This window comes from Leptonotus elevatus, chromosome 3, assembly GCF_054856555.1.
Source record: "Leptonotus elevatus isolate MCC_2025b chromosome 3, RoL_Lele_1.0, whole genome shotgun sequence".
NCBI classification, from domain to species: domain Eukaryota; kingdom Metazoa; phylum Chordata; class Actinopteri; order Syngnathiformes; family Syngnathidae; genus Leptonotus; species Leptonotus elevatus.
The window spans coordinates 4,132,887-4,159,932 of record NC_141241.1 but is presented as its reverse complement, the minus strand read 5'-3'; the positions used below and the strand labels follow the sequence as shown (position 1 = coordinate 4,159,932).

Genomic DNA, 27,046 nt, shown 5'->3' with positions numbered 1-27,046 from the left:
CGGAGGCTTTCTGAAAACCATCAATATGGATTTTTCTTGAGTCTTGTGAATGGTATTGTAATGCACCATTTTTTTTTAATGACCTAATGTTTGTCAGTCAAGGTTATTTTAGCTATTGAAAACTAATGAAATAACTCAAACTAAAATTCAAAAAACTATTTTGCTAACAAAATTAAATACAAACGAAAATGCTTTTTAAAAAACGAAAATGAACTGAAACTACATTTTATGTTGACAAAACTAACTAAAACTACCTATAATTATAGCGAAAATGTCCTTCGTTTTAGTCTTTGGTAATTAATTTAATGCATGAGCCTTTGGGGATGATTTTAAATGTGATTTTAAGTAGATTTATTTTTATCTTAACCGGAATAAGGACGTTTGAAAGTGTGTCACGCAGAAGTGACGTCATAGCAGCAGCGAATAGAAAAACACATTTTTATTTTGGCTCAAATGGCTCGGCTTGCCTGCTTTTTCCATTTCTCAGCCGAAATGCAACACGAGGTAAGAAATGCGTTACTGTTCTAATTTCATCATGGTGTTTTTTTTTTTAATATTGTGTACAAGTAATGCACTCGTTTTTCTAAAACTAAAACTAATACGGAAACTAAAACTAAACCTTTTTAAATAACTAAAACTAATACAAACTAACAGACCCACCCTGAAAACGAATTAAAACTAAATCAATTTAAAAACAAAATCAAAACTAACCAAAATGAAAATTCCCAAACTATAATAACCCTGGTGTCAGTGTCAGTCTGCTTTGCCCAAATCCGTGTATTCATTGCATCTTTTTTTGGCGCGACCAATTTTCACATTGACAGGTTTCCGAGTTGTGATGTTAACTCGAACCCATGACAGCACAGCTGCCAAAAAGACGATCCTGTGAAGATGCAAATTGAGACGCGAGCGATGTGATCGAAAAAGGGGCTTTGCACTGAGCTGTGGTTTGGTCTCTACGTACCCAGTCCTAATTTCCATTTTGGTCTTTCGCCTTTCTGTAGCTCTCGTTCCAAAATGTATGTTTTCCCCAACAGCTTCCGAAGCAATAATCTTCTGCAATTTACAAATCAGTGCATCCACAGCAAACTCTGGCATGCCATTGCTCAAGCAGTGCCTCGGAGCTTCTCGTAGGAAGCTTGTTGCATTTAACCTTTACGTTGTCGTTCAAGTGGGAAAAACCAGAGTGGGCTTCGCAGTCACACTGACACATTTCATTGGAGGCACACCATACCTTCCCCTCCTATGCGTCTCCCACATGTACGGCCCATCGCATTTAATCCGACAAGTTTTAGCTCTCTTCCCTCAACCCGTGAAAGGAGTTTATCCTCCTATTCAGGAGTGGATAAACAGCACTGACAGTCAAAAAAAAGGGGAGCAAGACTACAGACGGGATTTGCGATCTGTGGTCTAATCTGTGTCCAATGTGACGCAATAATACCTTAACCCAGCAAGCATGGAGCGTTCCAGTTATGTGCGGGTTACAGGCAAGATATCACCTGTTTATAGGCACCAACATGAATCAATGGCAGCTTCTTATTTAGAAATGGTCATGCGTTAGTATGAAGAGGCACTTTTCTATAGAATGTATTCATTGCTTCTATTTGACACAATCTGTATGAAAATAAACATAATGCCGCACACAGCCAACATTCATCAAATTTTCCTGAGGAGAAATAAGCACATGCTCACGATTCATGTGTGTGCTCCCTTTGTGGATCCGTGAACACCTACACCATCGCCGAGCCAGATAGAAATGTGCCGCATGCTGCTTTTATTAGGTGAGCAGAAATCCGCCAAAGGCAATAGTTGCTGCTGCTGATTATTATACGGTAAACACGCTGTATACCACTTAACCTCAAACGGGTTCATTGAGGAGCATCCAGACAGACATATGGTGTGTGTGTGTGTGTGTGTGCGTCCTCTCTATTGGCCGTACGATAGAAATGTTAGTCAATGACAGTGCGAGGGGGGGAGGGGTCGATTTGCATAAATAGTTTATGTAATTTCCTGAACAGATGTTTGAATTCATGTAATGTGAGTGGGGTACTTTACAGAAATGCACAAACTGGGAGACGCGTGACACAAAATTGGGAAATTACTGAATCAAGCAATTTCATTAGCAACATCTGGATCATATCATCTGATTATTATTATTATTTATAACCCAACTGTGTTATTATCGTTTATTACAGCATCTCGTGGCTAGCTTTGTTTGATGACAATAAAAGCAGTGTATACAAAATGTGAAAAGCAGGCTATTTAAAAAAAAAAAAAATCCTGCATTTTTTTCATACTACATAATTTTCATAATACAGCATAGGGATGCTCCTGAAAACAAACGTATATGTTGCTGTCCAGTGAAAGTCTGCAAATGTATGGGAAAGCCAGGGTTCAAGAAGACAACCTATTTTGTTCGTTTGTGGCTATTACACTACACCCGCTCAGAGGTGTGGGTGGATGCCGCGAGGGCATTCAAGACACACACACATTTTATCCAAAAATTCACAAGGCAGACACTCGTCCGTACCTTTCCTCAAGACTGTCACAGAAAAGCATCTCGGGCGCCGTGCTATCTCTGAGAAAGCACGTTGGGAGTCGGGCTGTCATGCCTTCTCCAACCTTTTGCGCAGTGCAGAGTGTGATGTCGCGGTTGAAATGCAAAACATCTGATATGTAACAAGTTGAGTCTGGGAAAAAGTACAATACTGTACTGTATGTATGTACTTTGGAGGGAAATAAATAAATAAATAAATGTGTCACACTATAGGACAAAATTCCAGAATAAAGCTGAAACTAACTATATACCTTTACTGACTCATGCACACTGCCCTAATTTTAAGCACAGGCCAAATACAAAAGCAAAAGCTACATCCCCAAACATACTCAAACTGATGGAAGGCTGAATTCCATTCTGAACTTTCTTTCGCGCTGTAAGGCAGATATGCTAACCACATGCGTCAATGCACTGCCCACGTGGAAGGGAAAACTTTCCGCTACAAACTTGATAATGAATCACAGAACAACAAAAACTGTAGATTCTCATATTGATAGCAGCCAACTACTAATTAAAACAACTTCTAGTTGTATCTGATAAACATATTAAACAAGATGAACCCCCAAAAATATTTGTATACACCTGTACACTCTTGCCCCATAGTCCTTTGGTAGAGCTATTTTGTGATGGTAAAATGAAGCTTCATGAAACACTTGTGATATTTTTTGACTCATCAATGGCACTTTAGGTTTAAAGATGCGGTAGAAATGTGATCACGTTCCCTTGCACTTCAAATGAAAACAACTTCTCGGTCCTAATTACAAAACAATTGAATTATTGAACGAAAAACCCTGAAGTCAAATCCACATTCGTCCCTCATTTTCCCATCACTAGCATACAAGTTCCTGCTAGCATCTGTACGCAATAGCTTTTCAGGTCACCGGTTCATTGCCACTTTGAAGGTGATAGTATTATCACAGTCCAGATTTTGAGTGGAACATGTTAAGTAAAAGCCAAACCAATTTCATGAAAAAGATTTCACCTATAAAAACTTTTTCCAGATTATGATCACATAATGCACACAATTTTAATTAACATAAAACGTTTTGTGTTTTTTTTTTCAATATAAAATTGTAGAGAAAATGTTCATTCAATTAAAAACAACTCCCCAAAAGTCAACCTTGAAACAAAAACAAATGGGGGCTGCATGAAGGCAGCTTCTTGTGTGAAAAGCAGGACAGACGCCACGCCACCCAGACCACGTCCATATTTCACTCACTTTGAACGCAACCCGACACTGTGGTCGGCCAAACGTCATACAGTTGGGTCAGTGTGACGGGTAAAGTGCTGCATTGCTCCAACTGTGACATTTTGACGGACAGCCACGGTGATTACTGGACGGCGAAAGAATGACAGCTCAACCGACATGCGCTGGTAAATCAGCCACGTTTCAGTGGCTCCCATGGTCAAAGTCCATTAGAACCCTTGAAACCTTTAAGAAAATTCTTTGTTTAATCAAACTTTATTAAAGCGACAATTTGAAATACAATAAGGGAGGTTGAAATGAGCAACAGGAAACGTTTTCATTAAATGAATGAATTATTAAACTTAAAAAAAAAAAAACTTCACTCCAACGCATCCAGTTAGTTAGTAGCATACTCTCACTAAAGCTTGAATAACATTCTCCAATAGGAACAGGTCATACAACTTTAGCATTTCAATCATGGCCTGGTGAATATTAAGGGTCACTTGAAAGGCCCAATGTTTTGACTATTTGAACCTGTGTTTTATGAAGTCAGGCTTCTTCTAACCGTTCATGACGGCTGGTGTTTTACTGCCACCTTGTGGTATAGCATTTAATTACAACAAAGAATGGTGCATTCTGAGCAATTCACTGGGCTAAGGTTATTGAAGACAACAACTAGTCGGTAGTTTGTCCAAAGATTTATTCACAGACTACTAAAGCGAGGGCAGTAATAATTCCAGCTTCTGTTACTTCAAACACCCGACTTTGCTTCTGATGCAATTGTGCTAGCAGCAGGGGATGACAGAAGGTCTTGGTCCTCTTGACTTTTTCACCCGAGCTTCCCTCCGTGTGCCCTGAGCTTCACCACCTCGAATAAAAAAAAAAAAAAAAGAGAGAGAGAGAGAGAGAAATTGATGAGCAGCAGTATCGGATAATCGCAAAGCAGTAAACAGACTTAAAAACCCTAATTCCAGCAAAGTTAGAACATTATGATTTACAAATAAATGCAATACCTAATGTTCAAATAGATACCTTTTATTTTATTTATTTACTCATTTCAATTTAATGCCTGCAACACATTCTAAGGAAATATTGAGTAAAGCTCATAAAAAAATTTTTTTTAAAAAAACAACTGTATGGAACATTCCGAGAGTAATGATTGGGTATTGGACAGTACACATTTATAGGATATAAAAAAATAAAATAAACAGTCTACAACAAGCTGGAGTGAATAGTTTTTCCTCCCTCACCTTCTTGCAGGCTGGTATGAATTTCTTGAATGCACCATTGTCATATTTAAAACCGCTCGATCGTCTGAGGGGAATGCTGCCTTTTAAGACGTGGCTGTACGTTAGAGAATGTCCTGGAAAATGCTCTTGTGTCGGGCGAGGGAGTGACTCAGATGGCCCCTGTGCACAGTTGGTGTCACCACTGATCATCAGGATGGGTCAACCGCGCCACTGCAATCAGTGACCCAACAACCACGCGCAACTCCTCACAGTCACAACCCAGTAGTAGAAGTTCTGTATTTGTCAGGTCACCACAGCGCATTTAAAAGTTGATGTGGATGTGTTCATTGCCGAGTCGGATGACATTCTTATTTGCAAACATTGAAAAGGAACCTAATAATACAAACCTCACGAACCACGTTGGCCACCAGGCTGATACTTTTGCACCGAATCAAAACGCAGAAATCCGCCACCTCCCGATACAAAACCCTATTAAAAGAAAGACACACAATAGATACACACACACACTCGTCTTCAGTCTATAAAAGGTCACAGCTCAAAAATAATACCAGTAATTCGTATTTCCTATACATCTACAAATAATTAAACCCTTTTTAGAATGGGGGGAAAAAAAGGGACAGATTAAGAATGGGAGGTTTGAGTCAGATGGCCCCTGTGCACAGCGTGCGTCATCAGGTAGATTCAGATTGGAGCGTTGATGCCACTGCAACACACCCCAACTGATTAAGTGCAACTCATCACTCTCATATCCACTCCCCGGGATTTTAAACAAGAAAAGCTACATTTGCCATTTACAACACAGTCCCTAAAAAGACCATGCATTCATTTTGTGGCCCTTAGTATTGAGCCTAGAGGAAACCTTACCGTGCAATAAAAAGTTACAGATCTTCATCAAGTTGTGGTGCCCGTCGTGCCATCAGACTGTAACATTTAAACCTGAAAAAAAAAAAAAAAGGAAAACTCAGTCACGGGGACATTTACCTATTTGAAGATTCACTTCAGAGTTCAGACCAACATTTATGGAGCCAACTTCAGAACTGATGCAAATGCACCCAACAATAGTTTGTAAACCACGTGGCTGTCTTTCAATGCTATGTAGACCATTTGAAGCCATGTATTGCTAAACTAACGCTAAAAGTGGGAAAGCCAATTATCTTAAAAAGAGACTAGAATCATGCAAGTAAGGCACTATATCTACCTCAATGTTTTACACTAATTTGTTGATTTGGCCATAAAATGGCAGTGGATATTTTTGCCGTGACCGGCAACTCTCCTGCTAGCACTGTTAGCCGTGAACGGCCCTGGGCGTGGTTCATGACTCGCTTCCCTTTTGTGTCTTTTCACTACATATATATATAAAAAAAATATATATATATATATTTGCACAACCCAAAATAAATAGGCTCTGTATCGGCATTATGGCGCAGAATTTGTACTTGTAAGTTCTCGCGAGATTCACGGCAAAAATAGCGCTAGTTAGAGGAGAGTTGCCGGTCACGGCAAAATATCCCAAGTACAAAAAACGATTAAGAAGCTTAAAGCGAAAGTCGACGATAAAATAAAATAAACTGCTTGGTTGTAAAATTAGCCAAGGTTAATTCATACGTGTCCGTGTCCGTGTCCGTGTTCGCTTCTAAATCTCATTCGGGACAAAATAACTAGCACGTGGCCGATCCTAGCTTTTAGCGGTAGTAGCTGAACCATAAAAGGTAACTAAACTATTATGCCCATCTGTTGTTCAAAAACACAATTGTATCTAAAACCGTACAATTAAAAACTTACCCAAACATCAGAAACGAACGTAGCACATTTTCAAGCGGTCTTCTTTTAAACCACGCTTCCGCATCTCTTGACTCGCTGAATGCCGCTGATAGGCTCAATCGCGAAGGCGACGTTTATTGGTCACATTAAGTCACGTGACTCAACGGTTGGACTTGGGTAAAAGTCGAATAAAATGGTAGAAGTTATAAGTCAGTAAACCATCTATATCATATTTATTTTGGTAGTTTTCATATTAATCTGTTAGCCGTATATGTCAAAAGTTGCACATTATTTACAAAAGATGATTCAAACAAGAGTTTCATTGAAATGCAGTTTTATATTAAAAGATAGCAAAGGGATAATTCACTATATCACACAACACAGCTTGTTAGTACTGCCATGGAAATACATATACAGTCTGTTCATATTTACACATCAAATGACAACCAAACAAATCATAAATACCTCTTATTGTTAACTTTACAACAGCTATATGCAACCAGTATTTCGTAACATAAAAGGGGGCTATTAAATAAATGGCATACTCCCTATCATTTACAAGTCTTGGAAACAGTGGTTAAAATAATCCAGCAAATTTTAAACAAAATGTTCTTCTCCAGTGAGTAAAATTAATGCAAATTTAATTACAGCCATGAAATCCCTTTGTACAAAAGACTATACAGCTCAATCAAAACAGTATCTTCAACTGAAATGTCATATCTCCGAAAAATACAATTTGTACAGTTTAAGCGTTCCTGCAGCAGAGTTGGAGGGACTGTGAGCCGGGATGACGATGATAGCTTGGGTCACTATGATACTCTGTAGGCCGACTGTCGACCGAACCGTCAGACTAGTTCTGTAGCTGCCAAGACCCCCTTTCCAATGGCTTCAGTGCTTTGTCTAGCAGCAAAACAGCAAGTTGCTGAGCTCTTAGCAGATTCTTCAAAATACATTGTTCTATAAACATAGTTGTCCGAGTAGCAATATAATCATGCCAACAACAGAGGGGGGGGCATTCTTAAAGCAATGTGATGTGCGTAGGTTTTAAAGTGATACGTTGCTAAACTACAACCCTCACTGCCTGATGTGTCCCATCTTGCACAGTGTTTCTAAACACACACTACTGTTGCAGAAACTGCAAGCGCATCCCAGACTTGGAGTTTATTAAAAAAAAAAAAAAAAAAAAAAGTCACTCCAGAGCTTGGCAAAGCAGGGATTTTTCAGACGTATGCATCAATATGTTTTTTTTTTTGTCTTAAAAAGAACATTGCACAGGTTATAAAATATGCTAATATAAATCTATTCGACATAGCGTTTCCAAAAAAGTGTATTCAATTTGCAGGGTCAGGTAAGAATTTTTTTCCATGCCAAAACAACTTGGGATATATATACTGTAGCAGCCTTACAAAAAGGATATGGTTTCAACTTGGGTTTGGCGGTGCACTAAAAGACACCATTACAATGAATGCATTTTTATGCTTGGTAAAAAAAAAAAAAAAAAGTAATTAGCGGAGTCAAGATATTTTGTAACATTGTTAAAACCAAGGAGCTTTACATTACAATCATAAGTGCATGACAAGTGAAACAATTGTTCTGATAAAATTCTATTTTGTCAGCATCTATACCGGACTTACCGTCCTTTAATTGGTCACACATACAGTATAGATATATAAAAGCACAACTACCTGCATGGCTAGCTATGACCACGGGCACGTGTGAACGTATTTCTTGTGATATGGTTGATCAAATGAGTTAAAAACAACATACAGGAACATTTGGATATGAATAATAAAATATCTGTCACTTCGGCTGTTACATCACTGCAACTTCCTTCGCTCAGTCCAAGGATGAGCGAGCGATGGTTGAATGACCAACTCATTCAATGCCATTGACGGCTATAGACGTCAAAAATTCTTTTGAACTATTTCTATTAGTTTAACATTTTTTCCCCACTTCTGTTAACAAGAGTATGAAAACCTAGATTTTTTGTAATTGTATTAGAACAGATATAAAATCTGTGATTAATTGTGAGTTAACTAGTAAAGTCTTGCGATTAATTAAGCCCGACGAGATTATAAAAAAAAAAATATATATATATATATATTTTTTTTTTTAAAGAAAAGATTATTAAAAATTAGGGGCATCAGGAAATTAAAATTTGTAATCGTAATTAATCGCATGACTTCACCAGTTAACTCACGATTATCTGTTATAAATGTACAAAAAAAAATATCTAGGTTTTCATGCTCTTGTTAACAAAAATGGAAAAAATATGTGAAACTAATACGAAATAGTTCAAATTAATTTTTGACTTCTATAGCCGTCAATGGCAGTGAATGAGTTAAGGACCTTTTCGGCAGCGTTTGCAGAAATATACTTGTTGCAATCAGCTCAAGAGTCCCCAGCTAAATCATTGCTTAAACTGATTGGCTTGTTAAAAGGTAAGCCAACCTTCAACATTTCTTGATCATTATATGATATATTTGACCTCACTAGTGTAAACATGACATTCCGGTTAATATTATATATGTGGAATATGAGTTATGAAGTAAAATCTAGCCGTTTTTAATCCATTTCAGGGGGGGAGGCCATTTTGCCACTTGCTATCAAGTGAAGATGGGGGGGGGGGGTTGATTTACCAGAGGGCTTCTCCTGCCATGAAATGAAACAAATCTTAAATTGTGACACCTTCCTATTGATTTATAAATGTAATAAGAAGCATGGGGACATGGTAAAGCCCCACCCTTTGGCACTGTCATAAATACAACACTTGCTGCACGAAGCTCAACACAACAACTCACTGTCCTGTGAAAGTTTGAAAGCCCACTCCAAAGTGAAAAAAAAAAAAATCATTAATAAATAGAGTTCATAAAGAGATGAGTGGTTTTAGGGCACCATAGTTATTAGAATCCTGGAAAGATGTTGATTCCAAGGAGGAAATTAAAAAAAAATCTCCTAAAAATGGCGATGTTGTACACAGAGAGAGATATTTGTCAAAATGAGAGTCTGCATCCTTTAGTGTTTGCATCTCTGGTCAATTCCTCCCAAGAGTCCTTTGCTTTTTCAGATTCCAGCATACTAATTAATTTACAATTTTGCCTGAAGGCATTTGAGCGCACTACTATTGGGCCTGTATATGTACAGTATGTGTGTACAAGTAGGACAGGACGGAGCCCCAGTTTCATCTAAACCGTTCATTTGGGAACTGGTTTGGTTTTGACTCTTAAAATTTACATCTGCGTTCGCACCGTGAATCGCCCGGACTAGCTGAAAAGACAAGACGTGTTTTTGATAGAAAGCGCGCAGGTGGTCCCCCTCACACTTCACTCTCAGTGGACGGCTTGCGCATGGACATCCAGCCGGTGTCGGGCAGGCTGTGCTGGGCGTGACGCTGAGGGGTGATGGCTGAAGGGGCGAGGGTGGTTATGGAGGAACATTCCGACGCCTCCTCCTGGAGGAGTTGCTCCGTCTCGCCGTCGTCCAGCGAAGCGCTGCTCGCCTGGAGTGAAACGGTGTCTGTGCGCATGCAGGTGTGCAGGCCCCCTCGCGACGGCTTGATTTGTTTGAGATCATCCCAGTAAAGCTCCTCAGTGGACAGAAGACACACGCCCTCCACAATGCGGATCTTCTCTTTTGTGTAGCCTCCATCCACGACACCCTGGACAAGACGTGGAATTCAGTTAGTTAGTTAGAGGCTGTGTGCGCGACGTACGACGGACCAATCCCGATCCAGGCAGGCTCACACTGTTTTTCATGATCTAGTTTTGTTTTCAATCCCATTAGGCAACGAGCAATTCTTCATTTCAAGCAAAACAACTCGCACACAATCCTGATCAGTTTTATGCCAACTGTGATGAATAGCTTCTCGAATGTATGGTCTGTACGTTTTTTTATGGTATATTGGTGCAGTGTTGATGTTTTGATCTGAACTGACTAGAATTACTGAGACTAGGCTTTACACCAGTGGTGTCCAAACTACGACCGGGGGGCCATTTGCGGCCCACCAGCCATTTTTCAGTGGCTTGCGACAAACTTAAAGTGGCATTTAAAACAGTTAAAATAATAAGTAAAGTAAGTAATGTTTGGAGATGGTCAACTTTACAAATAAATTGGTTTATATACTGTAGCATTTTTCTAGACATGCAAAAGCTCAAATAACTTATTTGTACATTTTTTAGGACTAAACACAATTTCTCTTTAAAACATATGTGGCTCTTCCGTCCTTCTGAATTTCTTTCAGTTTCTAGAATTTCTAGTTTGGACACTACGGCTGGGAATCTTTGACTGTCTCAATATTCGATTCAGAAACGATTATTGATTCAGAGCGATTTTAGATTAAAAATGATTTGATTGGCAATGACGTCTGCTTCAATTAATAGATATGCAAATAATTGTCATGATCTACTCCAGTCTGACTCACTAATGCTAATTAGCGCGCTACTCGTGGCACTTTTATCCCTCAAAAGAACAACTATTCATACAAAACGCTTCAGGAATGTATACAGAGACGCATCTTAACATCCTACACTGCAAAAAAAAACTTTTATTGGAATAACGTGATCATGACTTTTTGCTTCTATGTGGCTACAACTTAACAGTGTATCAGAGCGAGCGGAACCACACTGCCCCTAAGTGGCCAAATCGTGTACAACATGAACAGTGCTCCCAATAAAGGCACACACAAACAAGGGCAAGGCAGTATAGAATTGAGACTACTCCTCCTGTTCAAGATGTCAACTTGAGATAGACCAGAAGCAACAGCAAATATTACAAAATGTACAGAAATTTAACACACATATGGAAATAGATTATGAAATCAGGGTATTTTTCGGGGGGGGGGGGTGGGGGGGGGCGATATCGTTCACAATGGATGTCAACCTGATACATTGTCCAACTACCAAATGGACCTCTGGAGTTTGTCTCACCTGCTGCCACAGACAAGATTACCTTACATGATAACACACCGCTCAGTCTCGCTAAAGTTTTGGGATGTAAGATTGCAAAACCACCTCAAACCACCTTGTTAGTCGTCACACTCAATCGCAAACATGCCCAAGAAAAAAATCCTCTCACACAGCATTCTGACTATCTCGAATGAAAACCTGCGGAAAAGACACACTTCCTTCATGCGATTTTAACTACCTCTCCACAGCACTTTAGGGTTCAAAAGATAAATGGGGAGAGGGAGTTGTAGGGATGAGACAGCTGCAGGGAGTACAAGAGAGGCAGCAAAATATGAGTGTGCGTGTCGCTTTTCGAGATGTCATTTAAAGTCAAGTTAAAATTGTTTGAGGTGATCAACAATACAATGGTTCAAAACCTTACGTCCGCTCGTTAGTGGCCGGTGTGTTTTTATTACCTCTTTCTTATATCGAAGTTGATTATATATCGGAGGCTTCTGTGAGGCCTCGAGCTTGACCTCTTGCGTGGAAGTCCGGTACGAAGGGTTACTGTAGGTCAGATTGCTAACTCCCGGATCAGCAAACTTTGACTTTTTGTGTCTGTTGGGTCAAATATAGAGCAAGCAGATCTTAACTGGAAGTTGTGTGTTAAATATGATGCCATTATTACATTCAGGGTAAAAAATGTAGTACAGTAAGTTGTCCAATGGGGGAACTCACCGGTAAATAATAAGCGCAATAATGAGAATCAGAATAGCCAGAATGGTCAAAACTCCACCAATCACATAGCTGATATGAAGCCCTTCTCCTGTAACATGAAGCCAATGTTAACGGGTTTGCATTGCACATGCTAAACTTGTCTACAAACAATATATAATAGGGGTGTCAGGCGATTAAAATGCCTTCAATAGTTACCTCACGATTAACTGCGTGTACAATAAAATGTGCAATAAAATACTCGTTAACATAAAAGTGGATTAAAAAAATAAATAGAAATACGGTTGCATCTTGTAGTCATTGATAGTCATTTAATTTTAATTTAGTATTTATTTACTTATTATTATTTAATTTATAAATAATAATACATAAAATCAAAAATAAAATAAAATAAAAATAAGAAATAATAATAATTTATTTAATTTTAAATTTAGGTAAAACTAAAAAGATGTACTGTAGTGTAAAAACGAGTGTGATATGGATTTGTGTTGATCATTTTTCTTCCACTAGATGGCATAATTGCATTTGTAAGACGCTCAGTGCATTTTTTTTCATATTAAGAGCTAACCTAATCGTTAATGAAATAACTTAATAAAATACAACTTGACCGCAGTCTCCACAAATATATGCATTATTATTACATTTATTACTGCTAAATTTTGACGCGGACGTGTCTGCTGCGTGGAATTCCAACAGTACAGGCTTTCCAAATCAGGGCCGGTCATTAATCGCGCGCTAAAAAAAACGAGTGGCGTTAAAGGAACTTTAAATTAACTCAAAATGAATGCACTAATTTTGACACCCCTAATATATAGATACTGAATACTGACCATGGGGCGCAGTGACCACATTACTCTGCAAGCACCCTTCCACATTTAGGTTCTTGTCAGTGCAGCTGTAAACAAAATTATGAATTTTACCATTTTGTGTCTTTATAATCCCAAAATATTTATAATCCAATGTGATCTAATAAAGTCAAAAGGACGTAGATATAAAAACGTGTGCACATACTTGACCACTGAAGGTTCCCTTTGGGAGGTTTCTGTTGGGGTTTTGGGGATCTTGTTAGGGACGGGGGTGCTGCTGCTTTCTTTGCTGGGAGAAGTGGGGACGTAGCCTGCAACTGACAAAGATGTGTGGAGTCAAAACATTGCGCATAAAACAATTGACTAAACACTGTGGAATCATCAGACACTCACTGGTGGAGCACGCTCGTCCGCCAGGCTCGTCTGGGCACGCACAGACAAAACTGTTGGTCTTGGCGAAACACAGGTGAGTGCAGCCTCCATTGTTCACCCCACAGAGGTTGGTACCTGGCGGAAGAGAATGTTTTAGACAAGCACTAAGCAATCCCTTTTTGGGACAAATAGAGACGAAACATGGTCGTTTCAACACTTGGACAAACTGAATTCTTTAGTAAGAAATAATTTCTTAGATTTAACCTACATTTACTTATTTTGCTTTGGCAAATTATTTTTTACTTAAAATGAATTTGTCAGACAAAATCATTCTGCTTATTTTAAGATATTTATTACTTAATTATCTTATTTGATCGAGCAGTCTTGGCATTGAGTGTTAACTTTCGTTTTAAGTACTGTGAGGCTTAAAACGAGCATTTGACACATTTTAAGATGACAACTAACCAGCATCAAAGGCCCTGAACTGGGGTTTCATAAATTGAATTTTCTTATTTTAAGATTTTGCATAATCTAGTAAAAACTAAAAACAATCAGAGAAAAGTGCACTATAGCTCTTCATTGTTATCATTTTTTTCTTGTGTAAAAATCATCAGTTCAAATGGTTTGTTTCGTTATATTTAATAAGATAATTTTCCCCCTCTCCAGTAAATACACTACCAGCTCAGTGGTCTAGTCTTCAGACTGAGAGGTTGTGGGTTCAATCTCTGGCTGGGTCATACCAAAGACAATAAAAATCGGACCTGTTACCTCCTTGCTTGACATTCAGGCCGAATTGGCCAACAGTAAATTAATATGTATGCATTTAAAAAAAACAAAAAAAAACATTATTTGTTTTTAGTCTAAAAATACTATTTTCAAGACTGCTGTGGGCCTAGTATTATTTTATTATTTTTCCAAATCTTACAGGTAAATGTAAGTTAAAACAAATTCTTGTTCTGTTGCTTATTTAAAAGTAATAATTTTCTTATTTTACTTTTTTTTTCTTCTTAAATTTTCTATTGTCCTTTTTGCAGTGAGTCTCTTTTGCCACGTGAACGCATCGCTTACCTGTCTGCCTGTTAGGTGATACCACTATAATGTCCATGAGACCCTCAACATTGGCCAGCACAGTTTCCTTGTTGCGGCCAGTGTGTTTGTCCACCCGCTGGATGGACTTAGTCTGCCAATCCGTCCAATAGATCCAACGGTCTTGCTGCGAGAGTCGGGAGAAAGGGGTTAGAGGGGAGGACACCGGCTTCAACTGGGGAAACGAAGGGAGAAAAAGAGAGGAAAGGAAAACACAGACAAGGAGAGGGGGAATGGGAGGAATAAAGGGAGGGGGAAGAAAGAAGAAGGAGGAAGAAAAATGAGGGTCAGAGTGGAAGGGAAGAAGAAGAAGAAATGGTCAAGTCAAATGAGCCGAGTATGAACTGGAGGACGAGCAGATGACCAGAGTTACACGGTGAGCTGAAACGTGACAGAGCAGGTGAGTGACGGAGGCAGTCATAGCTAGCCGGTGGGGGCGGGGCAGAGAGGTTGCGGGAAGGGGTACCTGTGTTAGCGCGAAAGGGTGGGACACTGGGCTAACGAGGATCTGACGCAATTTCCCATTCAGGTCAGAACTCTCGATCCTGTCCAAGTGAGCATCAACCCAAAAGATCCTGCAGGAAATATCACAGATTCATGAAGGCACTTTAATGGGGTAGAATGAACCACAAGGGTTCTACAATTTATTTAATTTTTTACATTAAAATTGTTCTAGTTAAAGGGCAAGCCAACCCCCCAAATATTTCTTGACAATAATATATTCTATGCAGCTCCATTAGTCTAAATATAGCTGTCGACTGAAGATGGCATCATATTTGCTCAGGTCTCAGGTAACAACCAATCACAGTTCAGCTTAAAAAAAACAGGTGAGCTGTGATTGGTCGTTGCCCGAGCCCTGAGCAACATTAATGTCATCTTCAATTGACAGCAAGTGGCAAAATGGATAAAAAATTTTTACTTCATAAGTCATATTCCACAAATGTAATATTAATCAGAATGTCATGTTTAGACTAGTGAGGTCACATATAACATATTATTGTCAAGAAATGTTGAAGGTGGATTTCCACTTTCAACAAATTAAGAGCTTCTCCTGACATTTCTCTGAGGGCATGCAGATATAAAAACAGCATTTTCTGATAACAAAAGCAGTCTCTGACCTCCGTGTGTCATAGTCTAATGTGAGTCCGTTGGGCCAGCCCAGGTCAGTATTAATTAGAACTTTGCGGTCTGTGCCATCCAGATGAGATCGCTCGATCTTCGCGATATGACCCCAATCGGTCCAAAATAGGAACCTGCACAGAAAAGTGATGAGAAGTGCAGACACGGGATGTTCTTTATTTATGTTACATATCTGCCGTGAGACAGAGTCTAAGACAGTTGGTTCTTAACCTGGGTTCAGTGTTTTTATTGTATCTGTTGCCCCTGGGTTTCATCTTAAGAAAACAGCAGGGGGGGGTTGAGTGATGGGAGTCAGCGGCCTAGCTGCATGATTTCCAATGCTAAGTTGAGCATTTGTGATCTAGCTATCTAGCATTTTATTTTTCGACAAATAAGGGTTTGCTGTATCGACACAGGAAACTGGTGGGGTTCAGTACTTCCAACAAGATTAAGAACCACTGGTCTCAGATTTTATTTGGATGGATTCGTAGTGTGCTAAATAGAATTGAGTCCTTCTGTCACCCTTTGCTGGGGAAGACTGCAATGGCTCTGGGTTCATCCAAACTGTTGTTGACGAGGACTTTGCGGCTGGTTCCGTCAATACGCGCCACTTCAATGGTGTTTCGTCCGGTGTCGGTCCAGTACATGTTTCTGGCCACCCAGTCCACAGCCAGCCCATCTGTGGTCTTCAGGCCCTGGCTGATTACAGTCTCCATGCCACTGCCATCAAGGTTTGAACGCCTAAAACCACCAGTAAAATAATTAAACATATAAAATATATTGTATTTTATTTATTTTTATTTTTATTTATTTATTCGTAATTTTGGGCTCGTACCTTATTACATCCAAGGTGACATCAGTGTAATACAGTTTTCCATCTACACTGTCATAGTCTAGTGAAATGACATTGTGCAGTTCCGGCACAGGTACGTGCACGTCTGTGTGATCGTTCGTGTCCAAGGAGATTCTCCGTACACTGACGCGGTTGGAGAAGACAAGGAAGGTTTCGGGGGAGTCGTCACATGATCTGCCGTCTCCCTTGAGCAGGATGCCGGTGGGACAAGCACAGGAAGTACCATTGGGACGAGGCAGGCACAGGTGAGTGCAGCCACCGTTCTTTCTGCCACACTTATTGAATCCTGAGGAGGACACGGGAGGTAATGAGTAGGCATAGTAACTGCATAACCATAACATAACCGTGTCATTCAGAAACTCTTGTTAGGGCAATGCACAATTCTAACGGAATAAAGCCTATATGATAAAATAAAGTGACGACTAGGCAAACTAATAGTGATTAATAGCATAGCAACTGACAACATTCTCATCATAAGGGAGATTTGCATAAGACTCAAAAAACGATGAGTGGCCAAAATCATTATCTAACATTGTTATCATAAAGGACATAAAATAATAATATATCGGTGTCACTCAGAAACTCTTAGCAGGGCAATACACAATTCTATATGACAGAATAAAGCCTATATGATAAAATACGAGTGACTAGGCAAACTAATACTGACTAATAGCAACTCTCAACATTCTCATCATAAGGTATAAAACTCGACAAACTATGAGTGGCTAACACATCATCATCTACCGTCATGATAAAAAAGGACATAGTAACGGCATAAACAAAACATAGGTATAAGCATAATAACCGCATGAGCATCATACACCAACATCATAACAGGCTCTCAAATTTTTCATGATGAGAGAGATCGTGAGCCAGGACATCTCGCCACAAGTGACCTTTTACCTCAACAATGTTTTTATGGATGAATGGATAAAAACATTCCGACACACTCAAAATCTTGTAAAAAAAAACAAATTCCCGTAAGAATTTTTTTCCCATGGTGCATTCATATATAAAGATGCTAGGTATAAATGCCAGGTGTCTGTCTCACCCAGAGCCCTCTGTCTGTCCACAGCCTGAATGTCCATCAGGCCCGGCAGGTTGGCACGAACAGTAATAGTGTTGTCGCCAGAATACTTGTCTGCCCGCTGGATGCTGCGGCTCTGCCAGTCAGTCCAATAGATGTGAGACCCTAAGAGGGTTAAACCGTACGGATGCTGGACTGGCGTCACAAGGGTGTGGCGGTTTTGGCCATTCAGATCGGCAGCCTCGATGCGCTAAGGAAGGTAAGAAGGTAGTTAAGATGTCAATATTTACTTAAAATCAATGTAGTCTTTCTATCCCATATTTTGAAACTATTTGTAAAGGCTAAGCAAACTAAATAAATAATAAATGTACATAAGTTATCCCATATTTGCTCTTATAGTATTGCAAAGCATTTGTTCAGCGGCGTGGCCTTGTTTTGAATCATGTGAGTTGGAGTTGTCTGTGGGGAGAGCAGAGCCCCGTGGGATGCTCCAGCAGCTGCAGGACAGGAAATGTGCCTTATCACAAGATAGCGGTTGAAACACTTTGCGGATGAACTGTTGAATTTTGACTGTTGAAACCTTCAGCGCCGAAGAAAGACGTCTGTATTATAATCTGCACAATGACTCTTGTATCCATGATGGTTGCTGCTGTGTATTCCACCTTCCCTTTAGAGCAGCAACGGCTATGTAACTAGTAAATACCCAATAAATAGAGGAGGCCCGCCAGAGTGAGCTCAGAACGGGTAGGAGATTGTAATCTGGGCACATCTCTGTCTGTTCTCCTTGTGAGCAAAATAATCTACGTCTTTTGTCTTCCTTCCTTATCTGTTGTTCATTAAAAGTTCTAGGTTGACTGAACCTGATACAAACTGGCTTGGTTAAGACATTATTTATTTCTTACTTGATTTAGATATCATATTAATTGGATTTTGTCGCTAAATTATACACTCACCTCAGTATGAGCATCAGCCCACAATAACTGTGCGCCAGCCATGTCAATGGCAAGACCATTGGGCCATCCCAGGTTGTTATTGATGAGGATCACTCGATCAGACCCGTCCATTGCTGAGCGCTCCAATTTAGCATGTTCGCCCCAGTCAGACCAGTACATATAACTGTAAGAGATCCACAGACAGGTTAAAACCTTAAAACAAGGTGCATCTTGAGAGGCTTGATTACAGTCCTGAAGTAGACTGTGATATTCCAATATCAGGTCAACATAGCATATTTATCTCCAAAAATATAATATCACTGAAAACAATGGCATCCATACCCCATCTCATTGTAAAGGGCAATGGCACGAGGGCTGTCCAGGTTTTGCCACACCAGAACTTTTCTCATAGAGCCATCCAGATTAGCAACTTCTATCCGGTTGGTACCGGTATCAGTCCAGTAAAGCTTTCGGCCTACTGCATCCACAGCCAGACCATCAGTTGTCATCAGTCCTGCAGAGAGATGTAGAAGTCGGTGGATCAAGTCACACTGAAGCTTGCTGGACTTGAAAGGAGTTACGGACAGCTGTCCTCCTCACCTGTAGAAATGAGGTCTTCATCAGCAGTTCCATTGATGTTGGCTCTGCTGATTCTTTTAAGTGTACTGTCTGACCAGTACACTTTTCCTACAGAAGATGTCAAAATTGATCACCCACTTGTCTAAAACCTGAGCTCAGCTCACAACATTTTACTTCTTCGAGAAGTCACACAAACCATCTTGCGGGTCCACTCCAATAGCGATCGTGTTTTTCATGGAACTGTTGACAGCAAGAACCACATCAGCGAAGTAAGGAATGTCCAAAGACACCATTCTAATGTCCGTCCTCCGCGCAAAGATCAGGAAGCTGCTCATCCCTGTACAACAATTGGGTATGGAAAAATGGGATTGTTTTCTTTCAAATATTGCAACAACTCACAAATAAGAGGGTGGTGTGTAAAAAGATTTTCGTACCAGGCGTGCATGTCTTTCCATCTCCTTGAAGGTTGATGCCAGTGGGACAAGAACAGCTGTAGGCTTTGGGAGCAGGAGCCAAGAGACAGAGGTGACTACAGCCTCCATTATTCACTGCACACGGGTTGTGTACTAAGTGGAGAAACACAAAATCAGACTCTGCCCACAAACAGTGCACCTTTTGAGGTTATCTTAAAAACAAATTAATAAGAAGGTTGTGGCTTGTTTTGGGGCAACGCGAAAAAGCTTGTTGATAAAGACAGCAAAACTTGTAGTCGAAAATAGATGAATATAATTTTATAGGTTTACCTGGAATTAGCTCAAACATTAAATTAGGCTATATTCATTTTTATTATTATCTTTTGTTAAGTGCTCAGCAGGACATTTAGTACATACCCATATCTGTACGACAAACAAATGAGAATATGTTTTAATTAGGGCTGTCAAAGTTAAAACATAATTTTTTTAATTAATCACAAAAAATGATCACATTAGTCATGTATTAATGCAGATTAATCACACTATTAATTTTGACCGCAGATTATCCTTTAGCTTGACAGCGAATGGTTACTTTTAAGGTAGCGCAGGTTGTGTTTGAACAATAAACATAACTATATGCATTGAAGTAAAGCATTTTAATAAATGTTTGTGTATGACGTTCAGAATATTTGTTCATGTCAAAATATGAGGGTCATTTTATTAATTTTAATTAATTAACGGATTAGAAAAAAACAGGACGATGACAGCGTGCAGTGGATTGAAAATGTGTCGAAAGAATTAACGCATAACAGGTGCTCTTCAAATTTGGCGGGCAGAAAATGTTGATCACAAGCCTTTTAAATTTAGTGATTAATCATTAATAATCAAAATTCTAAAATGTGATTAATCCGATTAAAAAAATTAATTGTTTGACAGCACTAGTTTTAATGCACATTAGATCTCAAATGTATGACAAGATTATTTATCTACTCTGCCATCTATTATAACACAACAAGAGAAAATAAAGAAATAAAAAGAAAGCAATATAATATAAATATTAGAATAAATTAATAATAATAATATAAAAAAAAAGAAAATAGGAAAAAGATCCATCCATCCCTGCTTAAGAGACAAAAGTTACAACATAAAGTAGAAAAGAGCTGACTGTAGTCCAGGCCTGACATAATACCATGTGAAAATAAAAAATAAAAAATATATTTTTAAATCTGGTAAATTTGTTGCTTGACAGCAAAAGCATAAAAGAAATGATCTGCACTCCAAATTTAGAGCAGATTTGCCAACATTTTTCAATGCGCAAGCGATGAGTGACAGTGACATGGACATGAAAGAAGTTGTTTCAATCAGTGGCTGACAAGTAAATATTGAATACTTTTTCTCTCTCGCTAATTATAAGCTTGCTTAGTTCTATTTTGAACGTGTCAAAAATGCAATGCACCAATCTGAAGTGCTCTGATTGGACAAGTGAACACACTCTCTCTTAGACACATATACACACACACGCACATACAAACACACACCTGTTTCCCGATGTCTCTGGAACATGTGAATATCCATGAGGTTCTCCAGGTTTTCGGCAAGTGTGCGCCGTCCCAAGCCCGTGAGCTTGTTAGCACTCTGGATGCTCTTGGACTGCCAGTCTGTCCAGTACAGCATGTCTTCATGTACAGTGAGGCCAAAGGGGTGAGGCAGCTGACTGCCAATTAGAACCTGGACAATATGAGATTAATAAGTAAGATTAATAGTTATCCAAACAACGCAAGTCATATTTAGCTTCAACTTCTGTAGAATTAAAAGCCTCTCTTACCTGTCGGTCAGAACCATCAAAGTTCCCATATTCAATTGTCTTCATGCCAGCATCCGCCCAGTAGAGACGTTTAGTCTCGTAGTCGATGGCAAGTCCGTTGGGCCACGTCAAGTTGGACGAGATGATGACTATGCGGCTCGAAGAGTCCATCCCTGCACGCTCAATCTTTGGGTTGGCACCCCAGTCGGTCCAGTACATGAAACTATGGAGAAAAGGCGGCTAATTGTGAAACTCTTGGAACAAAAAGTATTATGATTATGAATATTATTTCTTTTCAACCATCTCACCCTCCAATAGGGTCGACAACTATGTCCCTGGGTCGGTCAAGGTTCTCCCATACGAGTACAGTCCGCATGCTCCCATCTGTATTAGAAACTTCAATACGATCTGTACCTGTAACACACACAAAAAAAAACCCACACTTTAGATAAAGCACTGTCACATATTAAAATTGTCATAGTGTAAAATTAAATAAAAATGAAATTAAAATTTTCATAGTGTAAAATTAAATTACAATAAAATTTTTAGAAATGGGTTGGTTACCAGCATCAGTCCAGTAGAGTTTGTTGGTCACCCAATCAATCGCCAAACCTGCTGGACTCTCCAGACTGGTGTCCACCACCACCTGCAAAAACAGAATAAACCACACTTTTAATCTCATTCCTTCATTTAGAATTGGGTTATTTCTGGTTGTAATTTTTTTTTAAAGTTATGGAGCTATAATAATAATAATAATAATAATACATTTAATTTGTAATGCAATTTACATTTCAAAAAAATCTCAAAGTGCTACAGATGAGGGTTAAAATAAATTGCAATGAATAAAAACCATAAAATCTAAAATAAAATGAATAAATAAACTGTATTCTTCAGCAGTTTTGGTTAGTGGCAAAAATATTAGTCAACCGAGATACAAAATCACTTCTCCATCTCTAGGTGGCAGTATTGCACCAGGCCACTTCTTCCTGGCACTGAATGAACCATGCAGAATGTCATCCATCTATTCTTGACCGACTCCCGCTTACTTCCTGCTTGCTGCCATTCCACAGGGCTCTGTTGATGGAGTCGGTGGTGACGTCGGTCCAGTAGATGTAGCCGTCTCTGGCATCCCAGTCCAGTGCCACGGCGTTGCGCACATCAGCCACGGGGATGACATCATCTGACATATCTTCTGTGTCGAAGCTGATTCGTCGGATGTCCGTCCTTCGGGCAAAAAGCAGGAACTTGTCAAGACCTGATTAAAGACCAAAGGTCTTCTGTCAGTCTTCTATTTTTAACAATGGGTCAACAATAAAAAAAACAACAACACACTGACACACTGCAAATGCACACAACTCATAAATCACTGTATTTACTGTACAACAATACTTAAAATCTGGTTGATTTACTTAAATACATACATAATACACAATCTCTTTAATAGCCATTTAATTGGAAGGCAAAGAGAAGAACTCACTGTTTGCGCAGTTGTTGTGGTCCACTTTCTTAAAACCAGTTGGACAAGCACAGGTGTATGTCTTGTTGCCAGGGAGACACAGGTGGCTGCAACCTCCATTGTTGGCACCGCAGCGGTTCTTGCCTCCTACAGGGGAATCAAACACAAAGAGTTAAAAAAAAAAAAAATACCTATTTGAAAAACGCATGTTATATTCTAAATCCAATCTGAAAACATTTCACACATTAATATTACTGTGCATAACAAACAAAAGTTGCTAATTTAGAGGAATTAGCCCCACAATAGAGAAACTAGTTCATAATACTCAAAGATGACAATAATGAACAAACTTCAATCTAGCATCCAGTAGTTGTGTCCTGACCTTCAGGTTGCCTCTGGGGGTGCAAGGTGTGGATATCCATGGGGAAGTGCAGTTTGTTCCGGATAATCTCTTGGTTTTTGCCAGTAAATTTATTGGCACTGTTAATGCTCTTGGTGTGCCAGTCGGTCCAGTAGAGGCTGTCCTCAAACACAGTGATGGCAAACGGGTGAGGCAGGCCTAAGGAGGAAAAGACAGAATACTCAGAAAAGCGCAGACCTTAATGAGAACGGGCAGCGGACGCTTTCATAAAATACACGCAAAATTAAAGGACTGCAGTTTGCTGATGATGTTATTGTACTCTATCAGAACTGTTGTTGCCAGAGCGACAAAGTAAATGTATTCCATGGATTTCTGGTCCTGACAGTATCAAAAACAAGTTCTGTAGACCAAGGATGGGCAACTGCGGGCCCATATGCAGTCAGATCATTAATTAAAGAAAAATAAGAATACAAATAAATAAAAAGGAAAATTTTCTTTTTTTTATTAGGTTTTTAAAATTATATATATATATATATAAAAATCTTCAAAAAACAGTGATGACGATTTCATATGTTTTATACGTAAAATGGTGGGAGAAATGGGGAAAGAAATCCTGGAATAACCGGAAAAAAACACAAAATATTAAAACAAATTAATATAAAATAAAAAACTAAAATCTAAAAAAGTCAATCTAAGAATACTGTAGTTTTAAGTTGTAATATCACCATTCACCACTAGATGTCAGACATGGCTTAGTTGCACTTACACCAGGTATTATACTGCCCTTGTTTCTTTATACTACAATGTGAGTAGGCCTAACAATTTTTGTCAGATTTGATATTGAATGCAGGACAAACAAAGGTTTGCTGTTCAGCAGTTTTTTGCCGTCCTGTTGTTTCCATGCATGAGAGCTCTTTGCACTGGGGAGTTCTTTTCTTTTTTTTTACCTTCTTTTAACCATTTGTTGTTTTATACATGCGTTGAGAAATGCATAATGAAAAAGGGAATATATTAACAGCACATATTTTGCCCATATCTAAAATGGCATATTCATCATACACCTGGTTAGGAAGTGAGTGGTCCTATGTGGCCCCCTGTAGCACTGATGAAAAATGGTGGCCCCTGCTCCTGCTCAGTATGTCAAACTGAATGTTCAGTTAGTGTGTAAAGTGAACATTTTCTTATATTTTGGCATGTTGAGTGTAGGCAATCTTATTTTAGGCATGAGCAGTGTCAAACCGGGGGGGGGGGAAGAAGAAAGAAAAAAAAACTTCTTTTGACAACTCTGTGAGGTCCAGGTGTGTGGCTGCCTGTATTTTTTCTGATCTTATCTTAATAACATGAGGGCGCCGAATAATACACCCTTCTACCCTCCACGTAATGACTGAAAGCCAAAGAGGCAACTCGTTTTGTCATGGTCACCTTCTTCCATGTCATCAACACATACTTGTCATCCCCTCCGCTCTTGTTCTTTCCCGGGACAGCTGGACGAGCAGCTGCGAGCCGACGGGGCATCAAGCGCCGCCGCATCGAGCCTTCACAGCAATGTCCCCTTTAACCTACATGTGGCACCTCACACCACGAGCGAATCTGTCACACTCTCTCCACTGATCACTGATAGTAGCGAGCATTGCTTCCAGATGGACATAAATCTGCTTGGATCATAGGCGGAAGGGATGTGTGGTCTTGACTAGTAAAAGCACAAAGGCTACAGTAAGACTTTTTTGTTTTTTTTGCAAAGACCTTTCGTCGAGGGCTCTCTATTGTCTACTTCCCCGAGGACAGATTGTGTCACATGGCGGAGACGACTCATTGTAAAAGAGGCGTCTTTGCCGTGCAGAATATCTTCAGGCGAGATCAAGTTGACACGCCCCCACAGAACCCTCATCTTTGCCCCCACCTGAGGGGTCCACAGGTGTGTACGCTGGTAAAAGATTAAACCGCCACGCACGCCCACTGTACAGCTCCAGGAACTTGGTGCACATCCAGATAAAGCACACACACACACACACACACATGTAACACAACTATAGGTGTACGTAGATACTCATTAACATTCCTTAGCACTGCAGCCTGGCCAGTAGAAATGAGCCGACACGCGCACACACGCGCACGTCCCATTTGTCCTGTGTGTTGTCTGAGCAAACAGGAGCCCTGGAGAACGGACAGGGCCAATTACAGCCTTTTATCCTCAGAGCACACATCATTAAGGAGTGCTCACACGGACAATGGCGCGCGCACGCATACACAAACGCTGACCCCCTCACAGTACACACTTGAACAATCTTGATGGATGTGCTTTAAAAAAACTGAAAAAGAAAAAAGAAGACTACCAATTATAAATGCATTTTCGGCCTGTCAGGTGGCACAAATTATCTCATTCACTGCCATTGACGGCTATAAACGTCAAAAATTCATTTGAACTATTACTATTTAACATTTTTTCCCACTTTTGTTAACAAGAGTATGAAAACCTAGACTTTAGAACAGATATAAAATTTGTGATTAATCGGGAGTTAAGAAGTGAAGTCATGTGATTAATTACGATTACAATTTTAATCACCTGTCCCCCCTCATTTTTAATAATCTTTTCTTTCAAATTAATTCACTGCCATTGACGGCTATAAACGTCAAAAATTCATTTGAACTATTTCTATTTAAAAAAAAAAGTATGAAAACCTAGAAAAGAAATATTTTACATTTAGAACAGATATAAAATTTGTGATTAATCATGAGTGAAGTCATGCAATTAATTACGATTAAAAAATTTAATTGTCTGTCGCCCCAAATTTTTAATACTGTTTTTTTTTTTGACTTTATGAATGAGTTAAGATAAGATTGCAAAGAATGACTGGATCACAACCATTTTTTTGTTTGTTGATCTTTGTTCCGGTAAGATTTAGTGTTAAGCCACACGTCCACATTCAGGTGTCTTAACTTCCGCCCCCACCAAAATAGCAAAGAAGTACAGGGGCCTGGCATCACACTGCTTTCATTGCACAGCACTAAATTTGAAATTTGGCATGTGAACAAGGAATCGATATTCTGCTTCCTTTAATCTGTTGTTACCGGATCCCTAATTTATTAGTCACCAACAAATTGTGCATGTACTTTGTGTCATGTGTTTTTACGTCAGTAAAAGACTCATTCATATTTATTTTCATGGAAATATTGTGCTGATGACATGGTCTAACGTTGTACAATAAAGTGTGTGTGAGTGTGTATAATGTGTAAAAAAAAAAGTCTCAAAGTTCAAGCGCAATTTCAGGCAGCATGTGCTTCTCAACACTGTAAAAACATTTTTTTTTAGGCCATTAACATTCACCATGATACTAAGCTCTTTGCATACACCAACGTATGCTTAACTCATTCAAACCCAAAAACGTGAAAATACGTTTTTTTATACTTTGTCCTTCACTCCCCAAAACGTATATTTTTATGTTTTGCTAGAGCATACAGAAGGCTTTGATACAGCTTCTGACATGAAAAGGTGGCTTAAAGCGATGGTATTTATTACAAAAAACGGCCAGCAGGTGGCAGCAGAGTATAAGAGATCAACAAGGGCCATGTTGCAACAAGCTCTTTTTGCCAGTGTTTTCAACATGTTTGTGAACAATGATGAAATTCAACTATATTCTAATGCTAATTGCTGCACAACAAAATCAGATACAAATATACTTTTTTTCCTGAAAGAAGAGACTCTAATCTTTCTTTTGTAGGTTCCATATTTTTATAGTTTTTTTCAGATAAAGGATCCTCAATAGCCCTCTTTTTTTTTTTTAACTTGTAGGATGATAGTGTTTATTAAAGTATTGATTTTACTTTTAAACATAGCACATTAAGTCAAGTTCACATATTCAAATGAT

General features: G+C 39.2%; 1 protein-coding gene, 1 long non-coding RNA gene and 2 other non-coding genes across 6 annotated transcripts in view; all 4 read right to left on the bottom strand.

Moving 5' to 3' along the window:
- Nucleotides 1-4,428: 4,428 nt before the first annotated feature.
- Nucleotides 4,429-6,877, bottom strand: LOC147176681 (uncharacterized). 2 transcript variants are annotated; one of them, XR_015094375.1, is made up of 4 exons: nt 6,776-6,877; nt 5,858-5,929; nt 4,994-5,461; nt 4,429-4,611 (listed from the first exon to the last, which is right to left on the bottom strand). It is a non-coding gene; the product is annotated as an uncharacterized LOC147176681 (long non-coding RNA). The 2 variants fall into 2 exon arrangements; XR_015094374.1 differs by lacking the exon at nt 4,429-4,611 and having other exon boundaries at nt 4,618-5,461.
- LOC147176683 (small nucleolar RNA SNORD67) lies at nt 5,138-5,249 on the bottom strand. Its single transcript, XR_015094488.1, has one exon. It is a non-coding gene; the product is annotated as a small nucleolar RNA SNORD67 (small nucleolar RNA).
- On the bottom strand, nt 5,629-5,741 carry LOC147176682 (small nucleolar RNA SNORD67). The gene has a single exon (XR_015094487.1). It is a non-coding gene; the product is annotated as a small nucleolar RNA SNORD67 (small nucleolar RNA).
- Nucleotides 6,878-7,071: 194 nt separating the features above from the next.
- lrp4 (low density lipoprotein receptor-related protein 4) overlaps nt 7,072-27,046 on the bottom strand; it is a 92,635-nt gene continuing 72,660 nt past the window's right edge. The window contains exons 15-38 of one of the 2 annotated variants that reach the window (XM_086071314.1): nt 23,202-23,378; nt 22,841-22,966; nt 22,410-22,618; nt 21,928-22,009; nt 21,672-21,777; nt 21,385-21,586; nt 21,098-21,287; nt 19,581-19,712; nt 19,343-19,483; nt 19,168-19,254; nt 18,910-19,081; nt 18,589-18,751; nt 17,660-17,885; nt 16,591-16,894; nt 16,278-16,496; nt 15,755-15,889; nt 15,103-15,211; nt 14,619-14,811; nt 13,572-13,685; nt 13,384-13,495; nt 13,203-13,267; nt 12,376-12,463; nt 12,114-12,255; nt 7,072-10,412 (exon numbers count right to left, since the gene is read on the bottom strand). In XM_086071314.1, coding sequence (XP_085927440.1) covers nt 10,071-10,412; nt 12,114-12,255; nt 12,376-12,463; nt 13,203-13,267; nt 13,384-13,495; nt 13,572-13,685; nt 14,619-14,811; nt 15,103-15,211; nt 15,755-15,889; nt 16,278-16,496; nt 16,591-16,894; nt 17,660-17,885; nt 18,589-18,751; nt 18,910-19,081; nt 19,168-19,254; nt 19,343-19,483; nt 19,581-19,712; nt 21,098-21,287; nt 21,385-21,586; nt 21,672-21,777; nt 21,928-22,009; nt 22,410-22,618; nt 22,841-22,966; nt 23,202-23,378 — 3,836 coding nt within the window. In that variant the 3' untranslated portion in view covers nt 7,072-10,070. The remainder of the gene's footprint in view (nt 10,413-12,113; nt 12,256-12,375; nt 12,464-13,202; nt 13,268-13,383; nt 13,496-13,571; nt 13,686-14,618; nt 14,812-15,102; nt 15,212-15,754; nt 15,890-16,277; nt 16,497-16,590; nt 16,895-17,659; nt 17,886-18,588; nt 18,752-18,909; nt 19,082-19,167; nt 19,255-19,342; nt 19,484-19,580; nt 19,713-21,097; nt 21,288-21,384; nt 21,587-21,671; nt 21,778-21,927; nt 22,010-22,409; nt 22,619-22,840; nt 22,967-23,201; nt 23,379-27,046) is intronic. The other variant, XM_086071315.1, reaches the window with a different exon arrangement.